This window comes from Vanessa tameamea, chromosome 16 (genome assembly GCF_037043105.1).
Source record: "Vanessa tameamea isolate UH-Manoa-2023 chromosome 16, ilVanTame1 primary haplotype, whole genome shotgun sequence".
Taxonomy (NCBI): Eukaryota; Metazoa; Arthropoda; class Insecta; order Lepidoptera; family Nymphalidae; genus Vanessa; species Vanessa tameamea.
Genome location: NC_087324.1, coordinates 3569603 through 3592564, shown reverse-complemented (window position 1 = coordinate 3592564; position 22962 = coordinate 3569603). Strand labels below are relative to the sequence as shown.

At 32.2% G+C, this 22962-nt stretch overlaps 2 protein-coding genes across 5 annotated transcripts in view; one reads left to right on the top strand and one right to left on the bottom strand.

Moving 5' to 3' along the window:
* The window catches only part of Src64b (Src oncogene at 64B), a 76831-nt gene extending 57600 nt beyond the window's left edge, over positions 1-19231 (top strand). For 3 of the 4 annotated variants that reach the window (XM_064217236.1, XM_064217235.1, XM_026631141.2), the window contains 6 exons: positions 3143-3227; positions 13831-13968; positions 14707-14917; positions 15360-15613; positions 16081-16268; positions 16428-19231. In XM_064217236.1, the coding sequence (XP_064073306.1) occupies positions 3179-3227; positions 13831-13968; positions 14707-14917; positions 15360-15613; positions 16081-16268; positions 16428-17162 (1575 nt within the window). In that variant the 5' untranslated portion in view covers positions 3143-3178 and the 3' untranslated portion in view covers positions 17163-19231. The remainder of the gene's footprint in view (positions 1-3142; positions 3228-13830; positions 13969-14706; positions 14918-15359; positions 15614-16080; positions 16269-16427) is intronic. The other variant, XM_026631142.2, reaches the window with a different exon arrangement.
* Positions 19232-19480: 249 nt separating this feature from the next.
* On the bottom strand, positions 19481-22879 carry LOC113393990 (adenosine 3'-phospho 5'-phosphosulfate transporter 2). Its single transcript, XM_026631144.2, has 5 exons — positions 22521-22879; positions 21830-22056; positions 21316-21542; positions 20562-20743; positions 19481-19791 (listed from the first exon to the last, which is right to left on the bottom strand). Exons 1-5 carry the CDS (start codon positions 22829-22831, stop codon positions 19614-19616), a joined length of 1125 nt encoding a protein of 374 aa, XP_026486929.2. The 5' UTR covers positions 22832-22879; the 3' UTR covers positions 19481-19613.
* Between the last annotated feature and the right edge of the window lie 83 nt (positions 22880-22962).

The window sequence follows — 22962 nt, the reverse complement described above, 5'->3', positions numbered from 1 at the left end:
ATATCAATGGTTTTGATTAGATAGATTATCAACGTTGATTATTTGGAATAGATTTTTATGTTACTAACATATATATTATAACACTTTAAATATAAAGTTTTTTTTTTGTCAAAATATCGGACAAAGATTATTCTAGAACTTTCGACAAATATCGAAGCGATTTCGATTTTAGCTTTCGTCTCATTTCTATAATTAAAAAGGTCACTTGATCATTTGCTAAATTTCATATGATATTATTATTTTCATACAATTCGGCGTGTTATATGAACGAAATTAACAATCTCTAGCGAAATTGCAATGTACAAATTACATTTATTTGGTCACTCATCTTAGAAGTTGATTTAAATCTGTTCGGTTGCATAATATAAATAAAAATTTTACAATAATAAATATTTAACATGTTTAGTGTTTACATTAACGTATTAACACATCAGCATAGCGGGCGTTGTTTTATATTTTGCTCACGTTTAGAAATTATTGAGTGAACTTCAGACGGAGTACAATATAGATTGAGTTTTAAGTTTGTTAACTATTTTCATATATTGTATCGAAAACGAGACGTTGAAGAATCAAATCAAAATATACTTTATACAAGTAGGCTATTACAAGCTCTTTTGAATCGTCATTTAACAAACTATATAAGTGAACCTACCACCGGTTCGGACACGAGAAGAACCGGCAAGAAAGTCAGTAGTTACTCTTCTTTCAACATTTAAAAATACAAAGTCATGTTAGTTAAATACAATTATACTTTACGTTATGTAATGCTTTATATAATTCTGAATGCTTTTATTTAAACACATTATACTACCTACTACTATTACTGAACCGATTTTAATGAAATTTGGTATAAAGCAAGCTTGGACTACAAAGATACGGCATACACTACTTTTTATGCATAACAATTGATCCCTAAAACGCGAGCGAAACCGAGGGCGACATCTAGTTTTTAATATATCTGTAATGTCAGCCATTTGTACAAACTGGCTATGTGATAGTATTATGTTACTTTCTATGAATTGTAACTAATTTAAAAGGTTTTTATTTTTGTCAAAACAATAAAATTCTAGACTTAACACCTTTTTAGTAGAATATAGTAGATGTATTTATCGAAAGTGCGTGAAACTTTCGTATACAAAAGTGAACCCTAAGTCTCCATCAGGCTGAAGGTGCATTAATTATAATAACACTAACTGTGCTATTCCGTTTTACTCGTGTAAATTATACGCAAGTCATACCCGTGGTGGGTATTTACTTTCTTAACGTTAATTCTATATAATAACTCGATCACAGTCTGTCCCTCCTGATTTTGATTTTTGCCACTAATTCTAAATACATTTTGAATATGAATTATTTTATTCTATAATTATGGCGTTTATAACGTAAAGATACGAACCAATGTATCGATAAAAAAAATGTGCAAATCATAAAAATGTGTTAATACGACAAATTCAATTGAATCCAATAACTTTGATATTACATATACAAGTTTAAGCTCATCAATCTATGATTAAAATTACAATGAAAACGATTATGTAAATGTTTTCAATAGTAACCCGATCGATAAAAAATTGAACCGATTAAACCGCTTTGTAAAATATTTAATAATAATACAAATCACGATGAAGAATTGTTTAATACCTTAACTGTATTACAAACCATGACCGTATGAGCAAATCCAAATAATAAAATGACGACGGTAAATGAATAAATGTCTAAATTAAAGTACGAATTGAGTCAGCCGCTAAACTTAGGATTTTTTTATTAGAACCGTAAAACCTAGATCTTGTATTTTTTATTTTCGCCTTCCATGCTTTTTTTTTTAAATATTATTATACTAAGATATTTATATTCATTTGTTCTGCTATTATTATGTTTTTAGTTATAAGATATAAGTTTTAAGAAGGAATTGTACTGTTTGTTTTCCTATTTGGGATTTATTCTACTACACTCGCTGCCGGTTATTATAATAATTATAAATACAAATAAAGCACTTGAAAATGAAGCGGTTCCGGCCCGAGTTTGAAACCGCAATCTTCGATCAAACTTAATTTCTTCTAGCCACTGACCATCGGCTTATAAATAAATCAATGTCTATCGAAACGATATTCCCGATCACTTATTAGTGTTATCGGAAAGAGTCGTGGGAACTTGTTGTTGATACTGTGATAAAACGTCGAGTTGATATGGACGTGATTAATGTTGTAGGATCAGATACTTTCGACCTGTTTATCGCTGATTTCTCCATATACCGAACCGATACTGAGTAATGGTCCGATGTTTTATTTACAAAGTTATATGCAATACTTTGTACGTCTATTGACTTTAGTATGTGTGTACTTGCTTTATTCATTGTAGTTGCTAATTTGAAACTGGAGTCTTACTTAAAAACTTTGACTTAGACTTTGATAGAAATTGACGTTTAATTTTTTTTTTTAACATTCGGTTAATTTGTTATATCTGCGTCAGATTAATAAACTTTGATACTATTTGAGAGATCGCCATAAAATTATTGTAAGTAAAATTGCATATGAATTGAATGAATTGATTGAAGATGAAATTGAACGTCGGTAAAGATATTTTAAAAATGAATACTTTATTGGTTCAACCATAACAATGCAGCTATTCTTTACATTTCAATGTAACTATCTGTCGGCTCTGATGGGACCTATATATTTTAACTGAAGCGGATTCACATCCGGTCAAAGATCACTGACATTGACATGCTTTTTAATAATCTTGTTATCGATAAAGAAAATCTTTGTGATTAAACCAGCTTGTGCCGGAATGAATTCTGACACAGGTATCTTAATCTATATTCACATAAGCATTGTGTGTTAATCCTTCTATTTAACTATAAAGAGGGCTATTTACAAACATTTAGTACTTTTTAACAAAACGTCCTATATTTTTAAGCGTCCTTCGTTCGTATTTCGAATGTTAAATCAATGATTTCAGATTAAAAATCACCTTTAAACCTAATTTTAATAGTAAGTAACATTAGTAAATTTGAAATTGTTACATTTGTAAATTTGTTCGAACTTAAGAAATCGGCTCAGCTTATACTTCAAGAAGTATATAATATAAGATTGCTCTTTTATAAAATGTACTCGTGCATTAATTGTATTTATCTTGTTGACAGAAGCGGCTTGGCGCGGCGTAGCGGGCGGGCCGCGCCATGGGTAACAAGTGCTGCAGCCGCCGTCACGACCCCGACAGACCCTTAGGTGAGTTCAATGTTTACCGTTCCTTCACCCCCATATAAGTATCTTAAGATGGGTTCAGACGTTCGCTCGCAACTCGCTCCATTTTATCTTTGCTTTCTAGGTATCTCCAATTTATTATTATATTATTTTGTTTATTTTAAGAAAATTAAATAAAAAAGTTGCCGAGTAAAAGATTTAAATTCGATAACGAAATATTCGTTTGATCGTGAGAATTATATGAACTAAACTTTACTGACTATACTCTTTATTAAAATGGATAATTAAAATAGAAAAGAGTACCTGACTACTGAGTTTCTGGCCGGTTCTTCTCGGTAGAATCTAATTTCCGAATCGGTGGTAGCTATACAATTAATTCAACTTAACTTTACAATTGGATTATGTACTTTTATGAGCCTATTTGAATTCAGTTGGAACTTATATTGTTACCTTCTCAATTATATTTCAAAAATATACACTGAGTTTTATATAATATATATAAGCTCTCTAAGAATAGCAATACTATAAGACATGCTTAATACTTTTGCTATTCTTAGAGAAACTTATTCAAACACTTTGTCGCCTGCCGTTTCTTGTTACACGTTCGCCACTAATCCTCTTTGCGGCGCTCGCTTTAAGTAGCTTCAAGAACAAAACCGAAGGCATCAAAGCCCTTTGAATTGTTAATTTGTAAATTACTCCTAAAGCCTTTTATCAAGTTAATCCGACAGTCAGGCAGCCATAACTATGTTTTTAATATCCTAATGATTTTTTCTTCCAAATTTGAATACGGAATAAAAATAAAATTATGAAAATGTTAATAGTTGAAGTGGACTGGGTAGGTAACACCCACTCATCAGATGTTCTACCGCCAAACAGCAGTACTCAGTATTGTTGTGTTCCGGTTGGAAGGGTGAGTGAGCCAGTCTAATTACAGGCACAAGGGACATAACATCTTAGTTCCCAAGGTTGGTGGCGCATTGGTGATGTAGTTAATATTTCTTACAGCGCCACTGTCTATGGGCGGTGATGATCAATTACCATCAGGGGGCCCATTTGCTCGTCCGCCTACGCAATACCTTAAAAAAAACTAATTCGGTTTTCACTATATATAATTATAAAAAAAAAAAGTCTCATTAACATGTATTTTGTTAAAGCAATTCAAATTATAAGTAAACTTACATATCTATAGCTATAGTTATAATTTTGTGTTAAGGATTTAAACTGTATACGTATATAATTTGTATATTTTACATTTATATAGTTAGGTAAGTTAAAACTTGTATCACCTGAGTTAAATACCGCAATATTTCCAGCCTCGAATTCTTGAACGGAAACAATTTTCTTTGAAAACAATGCTTGCGATTTTTTCGCACGATTCCGATGTTTAAAGTTAACCACTTACAGTCTGTTTGTGTTTATTTATTCCGTTTTTTTTTATTTTTATTATTTTAAAGACCGCCGTCTGTATTTATTTATGAACTTAAACTGTTAAAGTACCCACTTAGGAATTGGAATACTGGTTTTGAAAAAAATAGCATTTTGATGTTTTAGTTTCGAGCATATATATTCAATGATTTTCATTTTTATATTTGATGATAATTTATAACTTTTATTTTTTTATTATATATAACAGAAATACATTTAATAATGACAAGTGCTGTCCCGTATTCAGCCTCGTATAACCCATATGAGAATCCTTTGTACGTATGCCCTGAACTGAACAGCTTTTATAATTTTAATTTTAGCATTCCATGAAGTTAGTCTTGATATTAATTTTAGTTTAAATACAATGTAACATTATAAAGATAGATATATTTGTATCAAAATCAATTTTAGTGTTAAATTACAGTTTTCGTTTCAACTATTTATAAGGATAAAGGCAAATAAACAACTTTGACATCAAATTATTGTTTGATATTTCGCACATTACGTAGGCGAAATATTCTGTGCCCTATCGGCACAAATAAAAGCCACAAAAAAAAAAAAACGGTTGACACTTTGAATAATATATGGTATCCATTATTATAGATTCGAGAAAAATGGCGTTTCGTATGTCATTGTTGTCGGAACTTTGGAAGTATAATTGGTATAGTGGATTTAAATAGTTAAATCGAATAGTGTTGTATTGTAAATGAATATACATTAATCAATAACTGTTTTAATGCATAATGTAGGACTCTTAGCAAATCCCATGGCAAAGGTAAATCTAAGGTTTGTTTATCTTTTGTTCTTCTTCTTTTAGGTATACGCTACGGTAGCGGTTTCGATCCTAACGTGACAAATATTTATATAGGCAAAGGGTTTCATGATTCTGTCATTATTTTAGTTTGTTTTTGAACCCTCATTACGGGATCGTTTTATAGTTTAATGTCAGGTGTATGCTTAGAGATTTGTTTTGTTCATTGTTTTTGAATTGCAATCTCGATATTACTTAAAGAATAATGTTATGTAACTAAGGTCCTCTCGTGATCACACAACTTTACATTGATTCACTACCTATAAACAAAGTGTTTATGGTAGGTAGGCGGGCGGGCCAATGGGCCACCTAATGTTAAGTGGTCAGCCATGCCCATAGACATAAATGACGTCAGAAAATAATAATCGCACATCGCCAATGTGCCACCGACTTTGGAACATATTACGTCACATGTGACTGTAGTTATTGACTCACTTACCCTATAAGACGGAACAAAATAATACTGAATATTACTAATAAATTATATTATTATTATTAATACAAAGTAGTACTAAGTATTACTGCTTGGCGATAGAATAAACGATGAGTGGGTGCTACCTACCCAAGCGGGCTTGCACAAAGCCGTACCACCAAGTAAAACTCTCCAAAACTTACTTAATCATATTTTTATAATATTTAATAGATTATTTCTTGTTTGTAATATTAAGTGCTTCAAGTAGGACTTATAGTCTTCAGATTAAAGTAATTAATTTGATAAGATTTGATTTTGAATTGTTGTGAAAACGAACAGTGTCTATTATTTTTTTAATAATTTTACAGTTAACAACAATAATTAACAATCAAAAAATGTTCTCACGTCTATGTAACAAGCAAAGCTAAAATAAAAGATAGAACAATGTCTCAGCTACGATGAACTTAGCAAGTTAGTGATTCAATATGAATAATAAATAGGTATTAAATTACTCTATTGTAATTTGTCAGTAGTTTATTAATTCTTAACGAACCGTAGGCAACTGCGTGTGTTATATTATAACAAACAAGTACACGACTTATTTCTTCACTTGAATAAAATTCATGATATTAAATCATATTAAAAAATATGCCTAAATCAATGGGAAAGGTCAGGCACCTAAGGCAGGAATCCAAAGGAATTTAACAAAGCCAACTTTGCCAATCCAGTCTTATATAGAGATTTTCTTGATAGAAAATCATTTTTGTTGGCTCGGATTTTATCTTACACTCCTGGACTTCATAAATCCACAAGAACAACGGAGCAGTAATGTCCATAGAATTAGTAGTTCTGTAGTTATGACATATCGTTGAATATACATATCAATCAATGTCGTTAGAACGCTACGACTCATAAAGTTGCGATAATAAGGTTGAACAGCGGCCAAAGACCCATTTAGCTCCGGTCAAGTGTAAGTTGCTTTAGCAATATCAATATGCTTGACTCAATAAACGCTTCTATGCGTTCCAGTTATCCGTTATTTTGTATTGTATTTTATTTACTATTTCACTTTTAAAACTTTAAAGGACGATAACTTCAACTAAGTAATTGTTATGACGTCTTAAAACGTTCACTATCCCAGAAAGTGTTAAAAGATTTTCTTTTCTTTTTTTGTTGATCAACGATCACTTGTTGGCAAGGAATTTATGAAATTTTATAAAAAATGTTTTCGGAAATGTTAGTTTAGTCTATATTGTGATTCTTATTAATTACTATTCTATAAAAGAACTATTTGATATTTGTATTATGTACTTTATTCGAATCTATTAATATTGGTTATCTTTTTCTATTTTGATTGATTTACGTTCTCGAATAGTAATCAAGCTATTATTGAGTCTTTATTTAATTTACAGGCTTAATTAATTTTTTTTTAGATATTCTAATTCCAGATGATCTTTTAGACGCGTTTCTGTTATAACCAAGCATATGCCTATTAATCAATTTTATCGTTCAATGCATATAAATCGTGATAAATTGACAGGAAGACGGTCTGTTTCGTAATATACTAGGCTCGGTTGCGTTACTCTCTGTACCAATAATATTTGCTTTAACCGATTAAATATAGAATGAAAGTAATTAGAAGGAAATCTCGACGCATCATGTTACCAATATTTTGAAAGGGATGTTCCGTATTCTATTGGGTTGGCAACTAAATGATTGCCGATTTTGTGGGTAGGTAGACTTTAACTTTTATTTTTTCGTAAAAAAATATATCGATTACTGCTTTAGTTTTTTTTTTTATCCCAATTAAAAAATGGAAAAAACAGGACGTGCACTTCAGACATATTTTATTGTATTACTTCTGAAAAGGCAAGAACGCATCGCAAGCACAAGATAAGTTACGTGTCGTATATGAAAATGAAGCCTTGAAAGAAAGGCAGTGTCGAAATTGGTTTGCCAGATTTCGTTCTGGTGATTTTTCATTGAAAATTGCTCAATGATCTGGCCGTCGAAGTCGATGAAACCCATATCAAGGCCATTATTGATCGTCAACGATTGAGCACAACGCGTGATATTGCAGAGAAGCTCAATGTATTGCATACATGCATCAAAATATATTAAATGCTAGGTTATGTCAAGAAACTCGATTTATGGATCCCTCACCAGCTTAAGGAAAATCTTTTCACGCAATGCATTAGCATTTGTAATTCGCTTCTGAAAAGCAACGAAAAGAATCTTTGAAAAATCGAATATCTGGCGACGAAAAGTGGACAGTTTATAATAACGTTAATCGGAAGAGATCGTGGATGATGCAAGGTGAACCAGCCCAAACGGCATCAAATGCAGAGATTCACCAAAAAATATTTTGCTGTCAGTCTGGTGGGATTAAAAAGGAATTTTGTACTTTGAACTCATGTCACAAAACCAAACGATCAATTCAAACGTGTATGCTCAACAACTCGCCAAACTGAACGAAGCAATTCAAGAAAAGCGGCCGGCATTGTCAAATAGTAGTTGTGTTGTTTTCCACCATGATAACGCAAAGCCCCACACGTCTATGGTGACTCGCCAAAAATTATTGGATTTGGGTTGGGATGTTTTATCACATCCACCATATGGCCTTGATCTTGCGCCTTCAGATTACCATTTGTTCCGTTCTATGCAGAACTCCTAAAATGGTAAATTTTTCAATAACGCTAATGATATTTTCATTTAATTCAGTTTTTGATAGCAAAGATCAGAAATTTTATGAACGTGGATTTTTACACTGCCAGAACGATGGCAAAATGTCATGGACAAGAACGGACAGTATCTAATTTAATAAACTTATATTTATATATAAAAAAAATTGAATTTTCCTTCTTATTGGAATCGGCAATCACTTAGTTGCCAACCATATATTATTAATTTCAATATGTATCTATGTGAATATAAGCCGAGTATTAATTATAGTATGTTAAATTAATTTTCTTAATGGTAGGGTCTTCTGCAAGCCCGCCTGGGTAGGTACCACCCACTCATCAGATATTCGCCAAATAATAGTACACAGTATTGATGTGTTCCGGTTTGAAAGGTGATTGAGCCAGTTTCCAAGGCTGATGGCGCATTAGCGATGTAAAGAATGGTTAATATGGCTTACAGCGCCATTTTCTATGGGCGGTGGTGACCACTTACCATCAGGTGGAACATATGCTCGTCCGCCAACCTATGCCATTAAAAAGTGTTTGTTATAAATAGATAATCATATTAGGAGTAATCCGAAGGTAAATTATTTAGTAATAAACTATGATTATATGCAAAAATTTTTAGAAAACAAAAGTTAAGAAGCGATGGTTTGTCTGTGAAACTAAAAATAATTTATGCTAATATTTTAAATACAAAAGTAACTCCGTCACTATGTCCGTCCGTAACTGTCTGTATGTCACGGATGAAGGAAGCTTGAACACCAAGGACGGACATCGACATTTTAAATAGCAGACTTTAATTCATAACACCTGACGACAAAATCCTAAAACGCTGCAAAGCCGCGGTTGACAAATATTGTTAAGTTAGGAGAAAAATATCTCCTATCTATTATTATCGAAATATGGAAGAGAAAGGCTTCGGTCCAGGTACTGACTATCATCATATTAATTCTTTGTATTTAATGGTATAGTCCATTATCATCAACATAATCATAATCAGCCTGTATCAGTCCACTGCTGGACATAAGCCTCCCCCAACTTTTTATGCTAAGTCCATATTTATTGACATGTAATTCCAACTAGACGAACAACTGAAAAAAAGCGTGTGCATACGGTAATATGCATCTATTTGTTTAAGTACTAGCTAGGGTGGCGGAGTGCGGGTGGAGAGATCGCTTGACGCGGTACTGTTTGTATAATAATATTTATTTACATTGCTACTACGTGCACCGCAGTGCATTTTCAGGGTATTTTAGATAGGTCTAAATACAAACTAAATATCGTAGATCGTGTTTTATAAGGAGATGTTCCTATTTTTTTATAACTTAAGTGCACGGTATTTTAGAATATTATCTATATTCATATCACGGAAAAAACGACTATCTATTAAAATAAAACTTTTATTTGACTCAGAATCCAATTATCTATTCTCTACAAATGTTGTCAATACAAAAAAAAAATAAACAAAAGCCTATTAAGATTCTAATATGGCGACTGAATCGATATGTAACCATAGTCAAAATAATATCTTATAAATTTAACGTATCGCCTCAGATATATATGGTCTCGCCGTATTTGTGTTACCTTATAATAGTAAATAAACTAATAATAAAATTTTACATAAAGTATGATGAATCACAATAATCCTTTGATTATTTATATGTCAAAGTGGCTAAAAGTTGGACACTAAGTACACGCACACTAGTAGTGTGACGTTTGGCCAACAGTTGGCCACTATATAAGTACACGCACACTAGTAGTGTAACGTTTGGCCAACAGTTGGCCACTATATAAGTACACGCACACTAGTAGTGTGACGTTTGGCCAACAGTTGGCCATTATATAAGTACACGCACACTAGTAGTGTGACGTTTGGCCAACAGTTGGCCACTATATAAGTACACGCACACTAGTAGTGTGACGTTTGGCCAACAGTTGGCCACTATATAAGTACACGCACACTAGTAGTGTGACGTTTGGCCAACAGTTGGCCACTATATAAGTACACGCACACTAGTAGTGTGACGTTTGGCCAACAGTTGGCCATTATATAAGTACACGCACACTAGTAGTGTGACGTTTGACGAGTGTCAAGCGTAGCTGTCACGCACACCGAGATAATAACGTTGAGTCGTTAATTTTAATTCTTTTGTAGTGCGACAATCTATCCAGATATATAAATAAAATCTAAGCAATATATCTTTGATTTGTTTTTAAAGTCACTGGAGATAGACATGTAACAACGAAATAATTCACACAGACCTGAAAATTGATACTGGCCTTAACACTGTCGCAAAACAGGTAATGTTGAAAGTATGTATATATTTATATCAATAAAAAGAACGCTATTTTTTTGAACGGATATCACGCATATGTCGCTAAATATTGTGCCATGAAATTTGTACAATTATATTCAGCGTGTTTCAGAGAAGGTTTTAGCTAAACATCATGCTACAATATAATTCAACATATAACGTAGCCGAGCATCGCGTGGCCGAGACCGTTAATCTCTTATATGATTGCTGTGAACGAAAAATATTGTAATACAAACGTCAGCGACCATGATTTGGTTCAAAATTTGTTCGAATATTTTTTTACGAATTCTTAAGATACCGCGATTCTATAACTTGGAACATTAAAACACCACCAAAAAGTATGTAGTTGGATTTTTTTTTTTATTTAATTGTAATTATGCCCAACACCGTTTATATGATCACGACGAAGTGACCCAGTGACGAATTCCTAAATTATCCAAGGAAAAAAGAATTTGCCATCGTGAGAAGGAAGTTTCTCGAGCAAGTCTAGAATGAACCAGTATTACTGCAGACGCATAGCATCTTAGTTTCCAAGGTCGGTGGCGCATTAGCGATATATGGGTTGCTTACTATTTATCGCAACGCCAATGTCTATGGCTAGAAGTGACACAATTGGGTGGCTGAGTAGAAAGTCTACGTGCCTATTCAAAAAAAAAAACCTATAATTGCGATAAAACTCATAATTTAAATAAATTAAAATACACTTTTGTTTTTATTTGTGCTCGTTAAGCTTCACCATATCGAGTGCGATGTTTTATAATTAACTGAAATATGTTTTCAATGTAACGATTTCATTTACAATATATCGTTAATAAACTCGTAAATATTCTACTTTTGGACAAAGGCACGACTCATGTTAGGAGACTTGGAGCTGTTTCCATGACACTACTCTTGTACAGTTTAGATGAATAAATGTACTTGTTTAAAATGGATCTACTTATTTTATCCGCTAACATACAAAAAAAAAACAAAGAAAAACAGTCATATACTTTTTTGGGATACAAGATTAAACCTAAAATATCTATACTAATATTATAAATGCGAAAGTAACTCTGTCTGTATGTCTGTCTGTCGCTCTTACACGGCCAAGCCACTGAACGGAATTTAAGGAAATTTAGTATGAAGCCAGCTTGAAGGAAGGACATAGGCTAATTTTGTATTCCTAACATCTGACGAGCACCCCTTAATGCGCTAGCGAAGCCACAGGTGACAACTAGTATTTAATGTGCAAAAATAAACTTACATTTTTATTGATTTCGAATATTCATTTCTTGTTTATTTTTTTTTTGCTTTTTCTCTCGTGTCTGAATCAACGTTGATTACGTTTTGTCCTAAGTAAAGAGAGAGCATTCGGAGCATAATTAGAAAACTTTATGTTACAGTAACTGTTTACTGTAGAGTACTGTAAATGTTCTGTATGCCCATAACTTGTGTATGCGAAAAAGAATACGGCTACACTGACCAAATGTTATAGACAAAGGAAACTTTTTGGAGTTTTAACTCTTGAGATTGGTTAGGATATCGCTATAGGCTTAATAGCTGCCTCTTCTTAATATTAAAAATATGTTATTAACAAGCTATATAGATGTATTAATAGCTTTTACTGTCGTTCGTATGGTCCCCTCTAAGGTGGTTACTCAAAATCTGCGTTAACTTTGGGAGTCATTGTATGATTTCCCGAGTTTCAACCTGAGCTGAGTGACCTTCCTTTTTTGTGTCGGTTTAATATATTTTCTGTAGTGTGTGTGTGTCACATATAAAGATATTTAAATTTTTTAAATATATTTTTTAAAGTATGTATATATATATATATTCTAAAACATTGCCAAAAGTTAGTGACTGGAAAAGCTTACACACTGCTTACCATAAATTCACATTGTAATATTGATGCTATAAATTATTATTAATCTGTCGACGGTCAATAATACTAACCGCTGCACAGAGTTTATCATATTTAAATGATTGCGCATAAATCTGAATACTACATCGAGGCTAATATAAGCGGAGCTATGATAAAATAAAGTGAGCACAAAGCGGGACCACTTTGGCAGGGCTCTAATTGCAAATATAAATAGAAATAAATGAATAGGTAATGCTGTAGGAAGCCCGTTTCGGTACGGTACCATCCATTTATCAGATATTCTACCGCCAAACAGAAATACTTAGTACTGTTGTGTTAAGGGTGATTGAATCAGTGAAAGTACAGGCACAATGGACATAAAATCTTAGTTCCAAGTTTGATGTCACTTTGGGGATGTAAGCCATTGTTATTATTTCTAAGGTATTTTATGTATCAGGTGATCCCTTTGTCAATTTGTCTGTTATTAATAATAAAAACTATACGTCTTGAAACGAAATTAATTTCGCTATATGATTTTATGTATTAAATGAGTAAAACGTTTAAGAATAATTAAATTGCGAGAAATATATTTTTTATTAAACGTGTAAATAAAAACATAATAAATCAATAAATAAAAAAATAAGTTTAATTACAACCGAAGATACAGAAGGAAAGAGAAAGAGAAGGTCGGCGGGCACAACGCTTTCTTTTCCTTATCGTGACGATTTCCGCTATTTCACTTTACTGTAAACAGTTTAAAAGAACTATCAGATTTTTTCTTCACGTTTGTTACAAAACCTTCCTACGTGCCAAATTTCAAGATACTGGGTCAACGGAATATACTCCATATGTTACGACGTGTCAATGACCTCCTAGTTTTTTTATCTAAAAATAAACTGAGAGATCGTATCTTTTTATTGCATTGAGTTAAAAATCATGATGCGTTATTTGGTTAAAATGAAATGTAGGTTTAAGTATTTTATGTTTAATTAATTTATTGCAACTTCTATCTTTCTTAACCGAAACGATATAGCTTATTTAATTTGTAATACATTAAACGTTTTTCTTCTTATGAATACTTAACGTTCGAAATTAGATTGTTATTTATGTTATCTTAAATTGTATTATTTTTTTCAGTATATCCAGCATACAAGAAGAACGAAGCAGGGTTTACAACATGTCCGTCACTAGAGACGAGGTATACGGGCGAACCAAACAACCGCGCTGTATCACGCAGACCAGCGGACATCGTGCGCACCCGCAACCCTGGAGCGTGTAAGAATAAAAATGCTTATTCATCTCATAGAATATTTTATTAATAATATTCTTTCTTGTTCCGTCCTAAAAATTGTAAAGTGAAATTGACTTAACTTTGAACATAAAAGTAAGCTTACTTTTGAAATTAGCAGAGAGCCATTACTTCACGACTGTTGATTTCTCAGAATACTTATATTAAGATGAGGTCATAATTTACTTAAGGAGTATCCACTTCCCTCGGTCAAATATTAAGTTAGGGTTTTGAGCAAACTTAATCGCAAATTGGCACAAAGCCAGAACGCTGCGCCTCCCTTGCCCTTGTCTGGCGACATTGCTTTATGAATATACAAATGCGTAACTTGACGGCTTAATTTGGTTTAAAATATTCCATGTCGTTATTTCTGAAGTGCAAATTAATTAATACGATATTTGTACCACATTTCAGTGTAGAATAAATAATCGGAATACCTAATATAAAAATATTTTCAAAAAAGAAAAACTTCTCTTAATAATTCTTATGGCCTTTATTTGGGTTATTTTCGTGTAATGATCTTTATCTGTATTCATATCCTCAATTATTTCCTTCTCGCATAGATAAAAAAATACCTTCATTGCTATCTTTTCCGTTATTTCTCTTCGCATGTACGTGATACTATCCATATATGATATTTACACACACCTCAACTTTAATTTTTTAATTAATTTCACCAAAAATGTCTTCTTATATTTTTTAACGTTTCTGTATTTTTTTTTCAGGTATATCAAATGGCGGACGACGTGTCGTAAAAGCGCTATGCGCTTACACGGCTCGAGCGGAATCCGACATATCGTTTCGCAAAGGAGACCGTATGGAGGTCCTGAGCGATGCGGAAACGGATTGGTGGAGAGTTTTACATCTTACCACGAGAAGAGAAGGTCTAGTGCCGGCTAACTTTGTCGCAGAGGAGAGTTCTGTAGAATGCGAGGAGTGAGTATATTTGCATGGTTGTTTTTGCCTGTGTCATAACAAAAGTTTACCGATTGATCAGATTAAGTACCCCGCCGACCTTGTGACTTCCGACTAAATCCGACAAGTTCTTAGCTTGCACACCCGAAACCCGTTGGCATTTCGTGGCGAAACTAGGTGTTACTAAAAGTCTAATTCCCAGAAAAAAATGTTGGCTACTTACAATGCCCAAAAAAAAAATGTTATACATATTAATAATATTTAGCAAAATACTTTAAAATTAACTTATATTTATAAATAAAGCAAAATTAAGCTTACCATCACAGCAATTCTGTGAATTCTGTGAAATAAACTGAAAAATACTTTAAAAACAAGCCAAAACAAAATAAAACATGTATGAGGAAAACCAACAAATAGACTAATTAATCACTACTTTCTGCTAAAGATTATAATAATATTCCAGTTGGTTCTTTCCGCACGTGTCGAGGAAAGAAGCTGATAAACTACTACTAGCGGAGATCAACCCTCGGGGAACGTTCCTTGTCAGACCAGCAGAACACAATCCACATGGATTCAGCCTTAGTGTCAAAGATTGGGAAGAAGGGAGAGGGTACCATGTGAAGCACTATAAAATTAAACCTCTCGATAATGGGGGTTTCTACATAGCAACCAATCAGACTTTCCCGAGTTTGCCAGCACTGGTCATGTCTTATACAAGTGAGTTATTTTGATTTTGTCTTTGTATCAATTTAATATTTCATTGACCGTATACATTTAAGGGTATGCCGAGGTTTTCTTTTATCTATAATATCTATTTTGGTAGTGGGTTTCTTTTAAAGAACAACATTTTTAACTAAAAGTATATTAATTACCACGTCATTAACTAACTCTGTTTTTGAAGGTGGAATTTTGTAATTGATTTTGAACTAACAGCCTTACGAATAACGAGGTTTTAAATGTTAAATATAGCTCAGGCTTGAGTGGAAATGAAAACAAAAAGAATTTGGTACTATTAAACATTTGGACATATAAATTATTATTCTTATAATAAACATATTTATTTTTATTATATCATATAGAACATTACCGATCTGGCATGTGATTTCTGATTGTACTTATTTTCCTTATGCTTAACTAACCTAAAACAACTCATAATTCCAATGATGTGTACTCACGTATTACAGAAAACGCGCTAGGTCTTTGCCACGTGCTTGCCCGTCCTTGTCCGAAACCAGAACCGCAGATGTGGGACCTCGGACCAGAACTGCGCGATAAATGGGAAATTCCCAGGAGTCAGATACAGCTCATCAAGAAACTCGGCCAGGGTAATTTCGGGGAGGTGTATTATGGAAAATGGTGCAACAATATTGAGGTAAGTCAGGCAAAAAATAAAGTATTAATCGAATAAACGGAAAAAATAATGAGTGCACCCATAATTGCTTAAACAAAATAACTTACTTCTAATGAACACTTTTTTACTTTAAACTTAGTATTTTATTAATAATATTTTACTTATCTCATAATGTTTCAGGTGGCTGTAAAAACATTGAGGGAAGGCACGATGTCCAAACAGGCCTTCCTCCAAGAAGCGGCCATCATGAAGAAGTTCCGTCACAAACGTCTCGTCGCACTTTATGCGGTGTGCTCGCAGCAGGAACCCGTTTATATCGTCCAAGAATACATGTGCAAGGGATCTCTACTGGAGTTCCTAAGAAATGGAGAAGGAAAGTCCCTCCATTTCGAGGACTTAATCTATATTGCGGCTCAAGTAGCTTCCGGCATGGAGTACCTAGAATCCAAACTGTTGATACACAGAGACTTAGCGGCAAGGAACGTATTAATAGGTGAAAATAACGTAGCGAAAATATGTGACTTCGGTTTAGCTAGAGTGATCGAAGACAATGAATATTGCCCGAAACAAGGATCCCGGTTTCCTGTGAAATGGACCGCACCGGAGGCGATAATATACGGACGTTTCTCTATCAAAAGTGACGTTTGGTCGTATGGTATATTATTGATGGAGCTGTTCACCTATGGACAGATACCGTACCCAGGTCTTCATGGAAAAGAAGTCATCGAGCAAGTAGAGCGAGGGTACAGAATGCCGAAGCCGGTCGGTCACTACTTGCCCGACGACATCTATAGACTGATGCTTCAATGTTGGGACGCGATTCCAGAAAAGCGACCGACTTTCGAATTCCTCAACCACTATTTCGAATCGTTCACAGTGACCAGTGAAATTCCATACAGAGAAGTGCAAGACTAGTGCTGTGATATAGTGAAATAGATTTTTTACGACTTCCAGTTCGGACGTTGCGACTGAAACGCTGTGCGTTTAAGTGATAGTGATGAGCCGTTCTAAACATTTGTTCATTTCAAACTGTAGACGAAATAATTGCTGAACGTTTGTTTTGCTGTTTGAAGTGATTTAAAGCTGCTGCGTTGCGACTAAGCGACTATATCAAATGTTTAATCAAAATCAGTTATTTGTGAAATTTCATACTAAACTGAAAATTATATGACATTTAATGGTCTAACTGGGCGCATTGTTGTGTGTGAACAGCGTGAGATAATTTTGTGTAGGGTCCTTAGCGAATAAATGGGATTATGACAAGTGTGTGTGACAAGCAAATTTAAGCGATAAAACACTTAAGCTCCTTCACCAACATTTTGATAAGTGTAGCAAGCAATAGTTGCACCACACACACTTTCGTATTTTCTAATTTTAGTATTTTTTATACTCAAAGCGTTACTAAACTATACAGGAAAGTGTGAGCTTGTCGTTTTTATTCATCGGCTTTTCATATGATTTGTAGTTATGAAAATGAATAAAGATGTCGACTGTAGCGCCTAAGTCGAATCAATCACGGATCTATGTCCATGGCAAAGTTAAATGTAAGTGACTAATAACACCTATTTTCTTATTTATTAGCAGTATCTTAAGCACATTTAGCGTATTATTTTGCATCTGTACAAAATTGTTCACTATTATAAGCAATAATGTTAAAAATCAAAATTTATGGTAACACAGTATTTTCATATTCTAAATTGAAATGTGATATTTATCTTATCACAGTTAAAAAAGTATCTGTGTCCCTTCGCTACTTTCTTCATTAATGGTGCTAATGCTAAATTATTCAGTGCTAATTTATTGTTATTTTTACCATTACAATAATTATAATGAAGTAAAATTTTGTTAACCAACTATGACTATCAAAGACAAAATAGATTGAGCATTTTCTATTCAGCTGTCAATGAAAATCAGAGAGAGACAAAGCCATCATGCGCCTTGTAATTGTCTGCATAGGAAGACGTCGCTTTAGACGGTTAATAATTTTATGAGGCTCATTCTATTCTATCTTGACAGAGTAGCTCACTTGATGTAAAATTGTTATTTGAAGTTATTACTAAAAAACTTACGTATATACTTAGATATGATGCAGACAATCGCTTTCAAATCTAACATGCTTTGTGTTCTTGGGCATTATATCATAAATGTTTCTTTTGGAAGGTAATAATTGTTTTTGGATTGAGGATCAATAAAGATTCAAAATGACTTTTTTGAAATACTTAATTTGACAGCTATGTAAATTTTGTTCTAATTATTGCTAATTTTGCACACAACTTAAATTGATGTATTATTTCGTAACTAATACCACAGACAAAAAAACGTGTATGATTTAAAAAAACACTGAAACATTACGAAGGCCGCTTTGAGATTCTTATACAGAGATTATATCAAGAATTTACTTTGACTGATTTATTCAAGGCTCCTTTGCGAAGTTAATTTTTTTTTATCTCAAATATCCATAGATAATTCAAATTCCATAGATAATTAAAACGTCATAAACATATGCAAAGGGGCCAAAATCCTTCAAGTTAAAAATAAATATAGCTTTAGGACCATATACCAAAGAGTTATTGTACATTATGAGCGAAGGATAGTTTTTAAGAGGGGCATATTTAATTTTTAGCATAGTTAGATATTGTGACCTGTGTATTATTAATTGATTTGACCAATATCCCTAATTTTGAAAAATGTATGAGTAAATTGTATAATAAATTTAATTATATTTGTTAATACGACTGATCACGTAAATTTACCACAATAACATGACTTTATAGCTAATTTCGTCGCCTCATAAAAGTATTAAAGATATGCTTTAATCACTTAATCATTTTCATCGTCCTAGAAATTGTATAAATCAATGAAAAATAGTGTCTTATAACATTCCAAGTAATCAAACACTTTAAATTTGGACACTTTTGTATGAAAACGATTAGATTTATAAGATTTTGTACATACAATGAAATAAATGTCATTGATATATAAAATAGTTTTATTTTTCATTTCTTATAAACCTACATACTATTTACAGTAGTATTAAGATGACTTCACTTTTCCACTAATATTGCATTACAGTTATACATGACTAAATAAAATCACTAAAATTATTTACAATGGTACAGTTATAGAAAAAATCACTTGAAATATGTATCAACAACATATTAAATCAGTATACTATGTTTTTTATACTTGTACCATAATTAACATTTGAGACATAAAATATAAGTTACATGAATTAATAAATAAATGATATTAAAAATACTATAGTAATTTGAGCCCTTTAATGTCAAACTATTAAACTTTAAAAAATCTTATTAAATTTTTTTATCACATGTCATTTAGAACAAAAAATATATTATTAAAAAATGTTTATACTGTATCAGCATACATTTTACTTTTTATTCTTAGGTATCTATATTCAGATTGGTAGAATGACTGCATGAACTGCCAACATTTCAGGATTGGGTAAGGAACATAATGTGGATTCTTCTTGCTGTAATGGTTGAGGTATATCGCCAATGCCACCAACATACCCGACCAGGCATACCTAAAATAAACAAATAGTTATTTGTATCGTGTTAATGAAGCACGACATATTGTGGGTGTGGCCTGATGATCTTAATCAACATATAACCATAGCCTATTACAATCGAAGAAGAGATAGACATTAGATTATATATTTATAAACGATCTGATAATAGCTTTGCTATATTATGCACTACAAACAGTTTTTGATTAATTTATCTATATAATACAACACTATTCCACTTTAATTTTACGATAACAATTTTGACGATATTTATTACGGCATTTCATAACGAATACCATTGATTATTGTTCAAGATTGATCGACCAATGATATAATGGCAGTTCAATGCCAAAGTTGTTTGTATATCTTTACTCATAATTGAAATAGGCTATAGTTTATGACATTACCTCAACAATAGTACATTTTTAAAGGAAGAAATACTAAAACTATTGGCAGTTGGTATCTAACTAAGCCAGTGGAATTTTATACCATGACAGACTCAAATGCAAGCAAGGTCAAAACTGATTTTACTTGAGTAGGTACCACCCACTCATCAGTTATTCTACTGCCAAACAGCAATACTTAGTATTGATCTATTCTGGTTTTAAGGGCGAGTGAGCCAGTGTGACTACAGGCACAAGGGATATAACATCTTAGCTCCCAGGGTTGGTGGCCCATTGGAGTGATGTAAGTAATGGGCTCTTTTCATAATTTAAATAACTTAAAGAAACAATTCAGACAGATATTTCATGCTTTTATATAAATATAGCTACTGTACCAATACTTACTGAAAAACGAATGGTTTGCTAAAAAGCAAGAATGATATGATTATCGAGAGAGCCTTCCTCATTGTAGTAACCGTAACCGCCACTGTAGCGCCGCATATACGGACTAATGTTAATACTGCTTGTAATCCCATATATCCACTCACACTTAGCAGAAATATATTAAAATACATTGTTGTTGCCGACTGAAACAAAAGAGAAACAACAATATTATTATTACAATTACATTAAAATGATTTAATGAAAAATTATGATTGCTTTTCTACAAAAAAAACAATTATAAAGTATTAATAAAGGGCTTTTATTTTTTTTGCCATGTAAAATCAAGATCTTCACTATTATTCTATAGGAGTGACTTGTATACAAAAAGGTTCTTTTGAGAATAAGGCCCATTGCACACTGCTTCTTTGTGTAGTGATACAAAAGCTCCCGTTCAAAAAATTGTCAATTACTGTATGGCAACATTAAAAGTGTAAAGATTAAGGATTCTTGACTGCATTGCTGTTGCATCACAAGCTTATGTATAAATCACTGCATAAAATTGCAGTGTGAAATCTGCCAAGGTCTTGTAAAAAAAAATAACCAGAATGTTGAAGTCTTTACGTTCAGAACCATTCAGTTCACTTACAACTAGGAAAAGTCTGATAATTATAAAGTAAATTAACATTACATATATAATTGTAAGATATTAAATTCATATGAAAGTTGATCTATTTTTCTGACAAAAACTAATGTTATTTATTACTAATATACATACCTGAGAACAATAAACAAATCCATCGGTTAATATTCCACTAAAACCAGTTATGACTACGAGATAAACACATGCAATTGCATATGAATAGAACACAACTTCATTGTTCGATGCTTGGAATTGTTTCATTGCCTTTTCTTGAACATTTCCAATAATAGCATCACATAATAATGCTAGTGATATTACAATCACACCAATGACGTCAAAGTTAGGTGAAGTTTTTGAATCAGCTGTAAATTGTCATGTGATAAATTATATGTTATACTCATGCACATTAAAGGGAGTGTTTTAGAAATTTATCTGTGAAAAATTTTGTTCAAATATTTAAAATATAAATATGACTTTATGCTATATAGCATATTATTAAAAATGGGTTCTAATCCATGCAAGCACTAATTAGTTATGTGCTTTATTTACAGTTATAACCAGTATGATTGAATAAACTCCAAACCTTCCCATCAACAGTGTCCTCTATTGAAGAGTTTTGTCTATGTACTATAACAAAAAAATTACTTACCTAATGTAAACATTGTCAATCCTATGCACATAATAACAGCTGCGACATAATCTAAAAATCCATATCTTTTCCCTAGAATAATAATGCTGCCAATCATGACGGGGATTAGTTTACAGCTCTTAAATATTAGTTGAGTCGGGTAATTCAAGTAACTTAATGCTAAGTTCGAAAAGGACATTGTACCTAATGTCAGAGCCGCCAAAATAGCATAGGTTCTTATTGGTACTCTGTAAACAAATAAAATTAATATTAGTAATATCTAGCTAAAAGAATGAGTAATTAAAAAAAAAAATCCTTCAAAATAAATACAAATATAGCATTTTTTTTTTGCTTCAACTTTAAAAGTATATCATGTTCTATTCTTTACAAAATAAACTTTTATTCAAAAATTATTTCAGTCAATTTAATGTTACATTAAATCAAGTCATCATCAAATAAAAATTAACACACACTATATGATAGTGGTGAACCCCATAATTATTAATAATCAAGATTACATTTTTCAATTTAATGTTCATATTTTAGTGTTGCTGTCTAGACAGACTAGATGTTAAACAATTGTACATTACATTTTTGCTAGATGGAAATTTATACTCCTTCAAAACATTTTATTTTTTTAACAGAAAGCTATATTATTTTAATAAATATTATTTTTATCATAAAACAAAAAAAAAATAGTTTAAAAACTTACTTTCTTTTTATAGGATTCCTTATGATTGATTCAACATAACTGAGAGACATTGTTATTAAAAATTGAACTAGTGTAATGTAGAGGCTCACAGGTTTAACCTCAGATTTTGAAAATATTAGTTCCAGAAAATATCCATATGCTAAATAACACACAAATACAAATATAGAACAACAAGCAAATTGAACTAATGGGCTGTATGGTGTTATGTCCAAGCATAGAATATTAATTTCAGATTTTTTGTTTTGTCCATTGCTACTGTGTGGTTCATCGATTTTAACAATAGTATCCTTTGACATTTTCATTTTTAGCATGATTTGCTATAGCTATTGTTAGTGTGCTATTGTGAGTCCCATGTTTATCTGAAATGTAAAATGTAACTAATTATTTATAGATATTATTTGTTGTACATATAAAATATAATTTGTAATATGTAAGCGTTTAT

What these genes read in the sequence shown, in the direction of transcription:
- LOC113393990 (XM_026631144.2), bottom strand. Translation starts at nt 22,831, where the DNA reads ATGCTAAAAATGAAAATGTCAAAGGATACTATTGTTAAAATCGATGAA. An exon ending in ATTGACAATGTTTACATTAG is followed by an intron (nt 21,543 to 21,829) that starts GTAAGTAATTTT and finishes GACAATTTACAG; the next exon opens with CTGATTCAAAAACTTCACCT. An exon ending in GATTTGTTTATTGTTCTCAG is followed by an intron (nt 20,744 to 21,315) that starts GTATGTATATTA and finishes CTTTTGTTTCAG; the next exon opens with TCGGCAACAACAATGTATTT.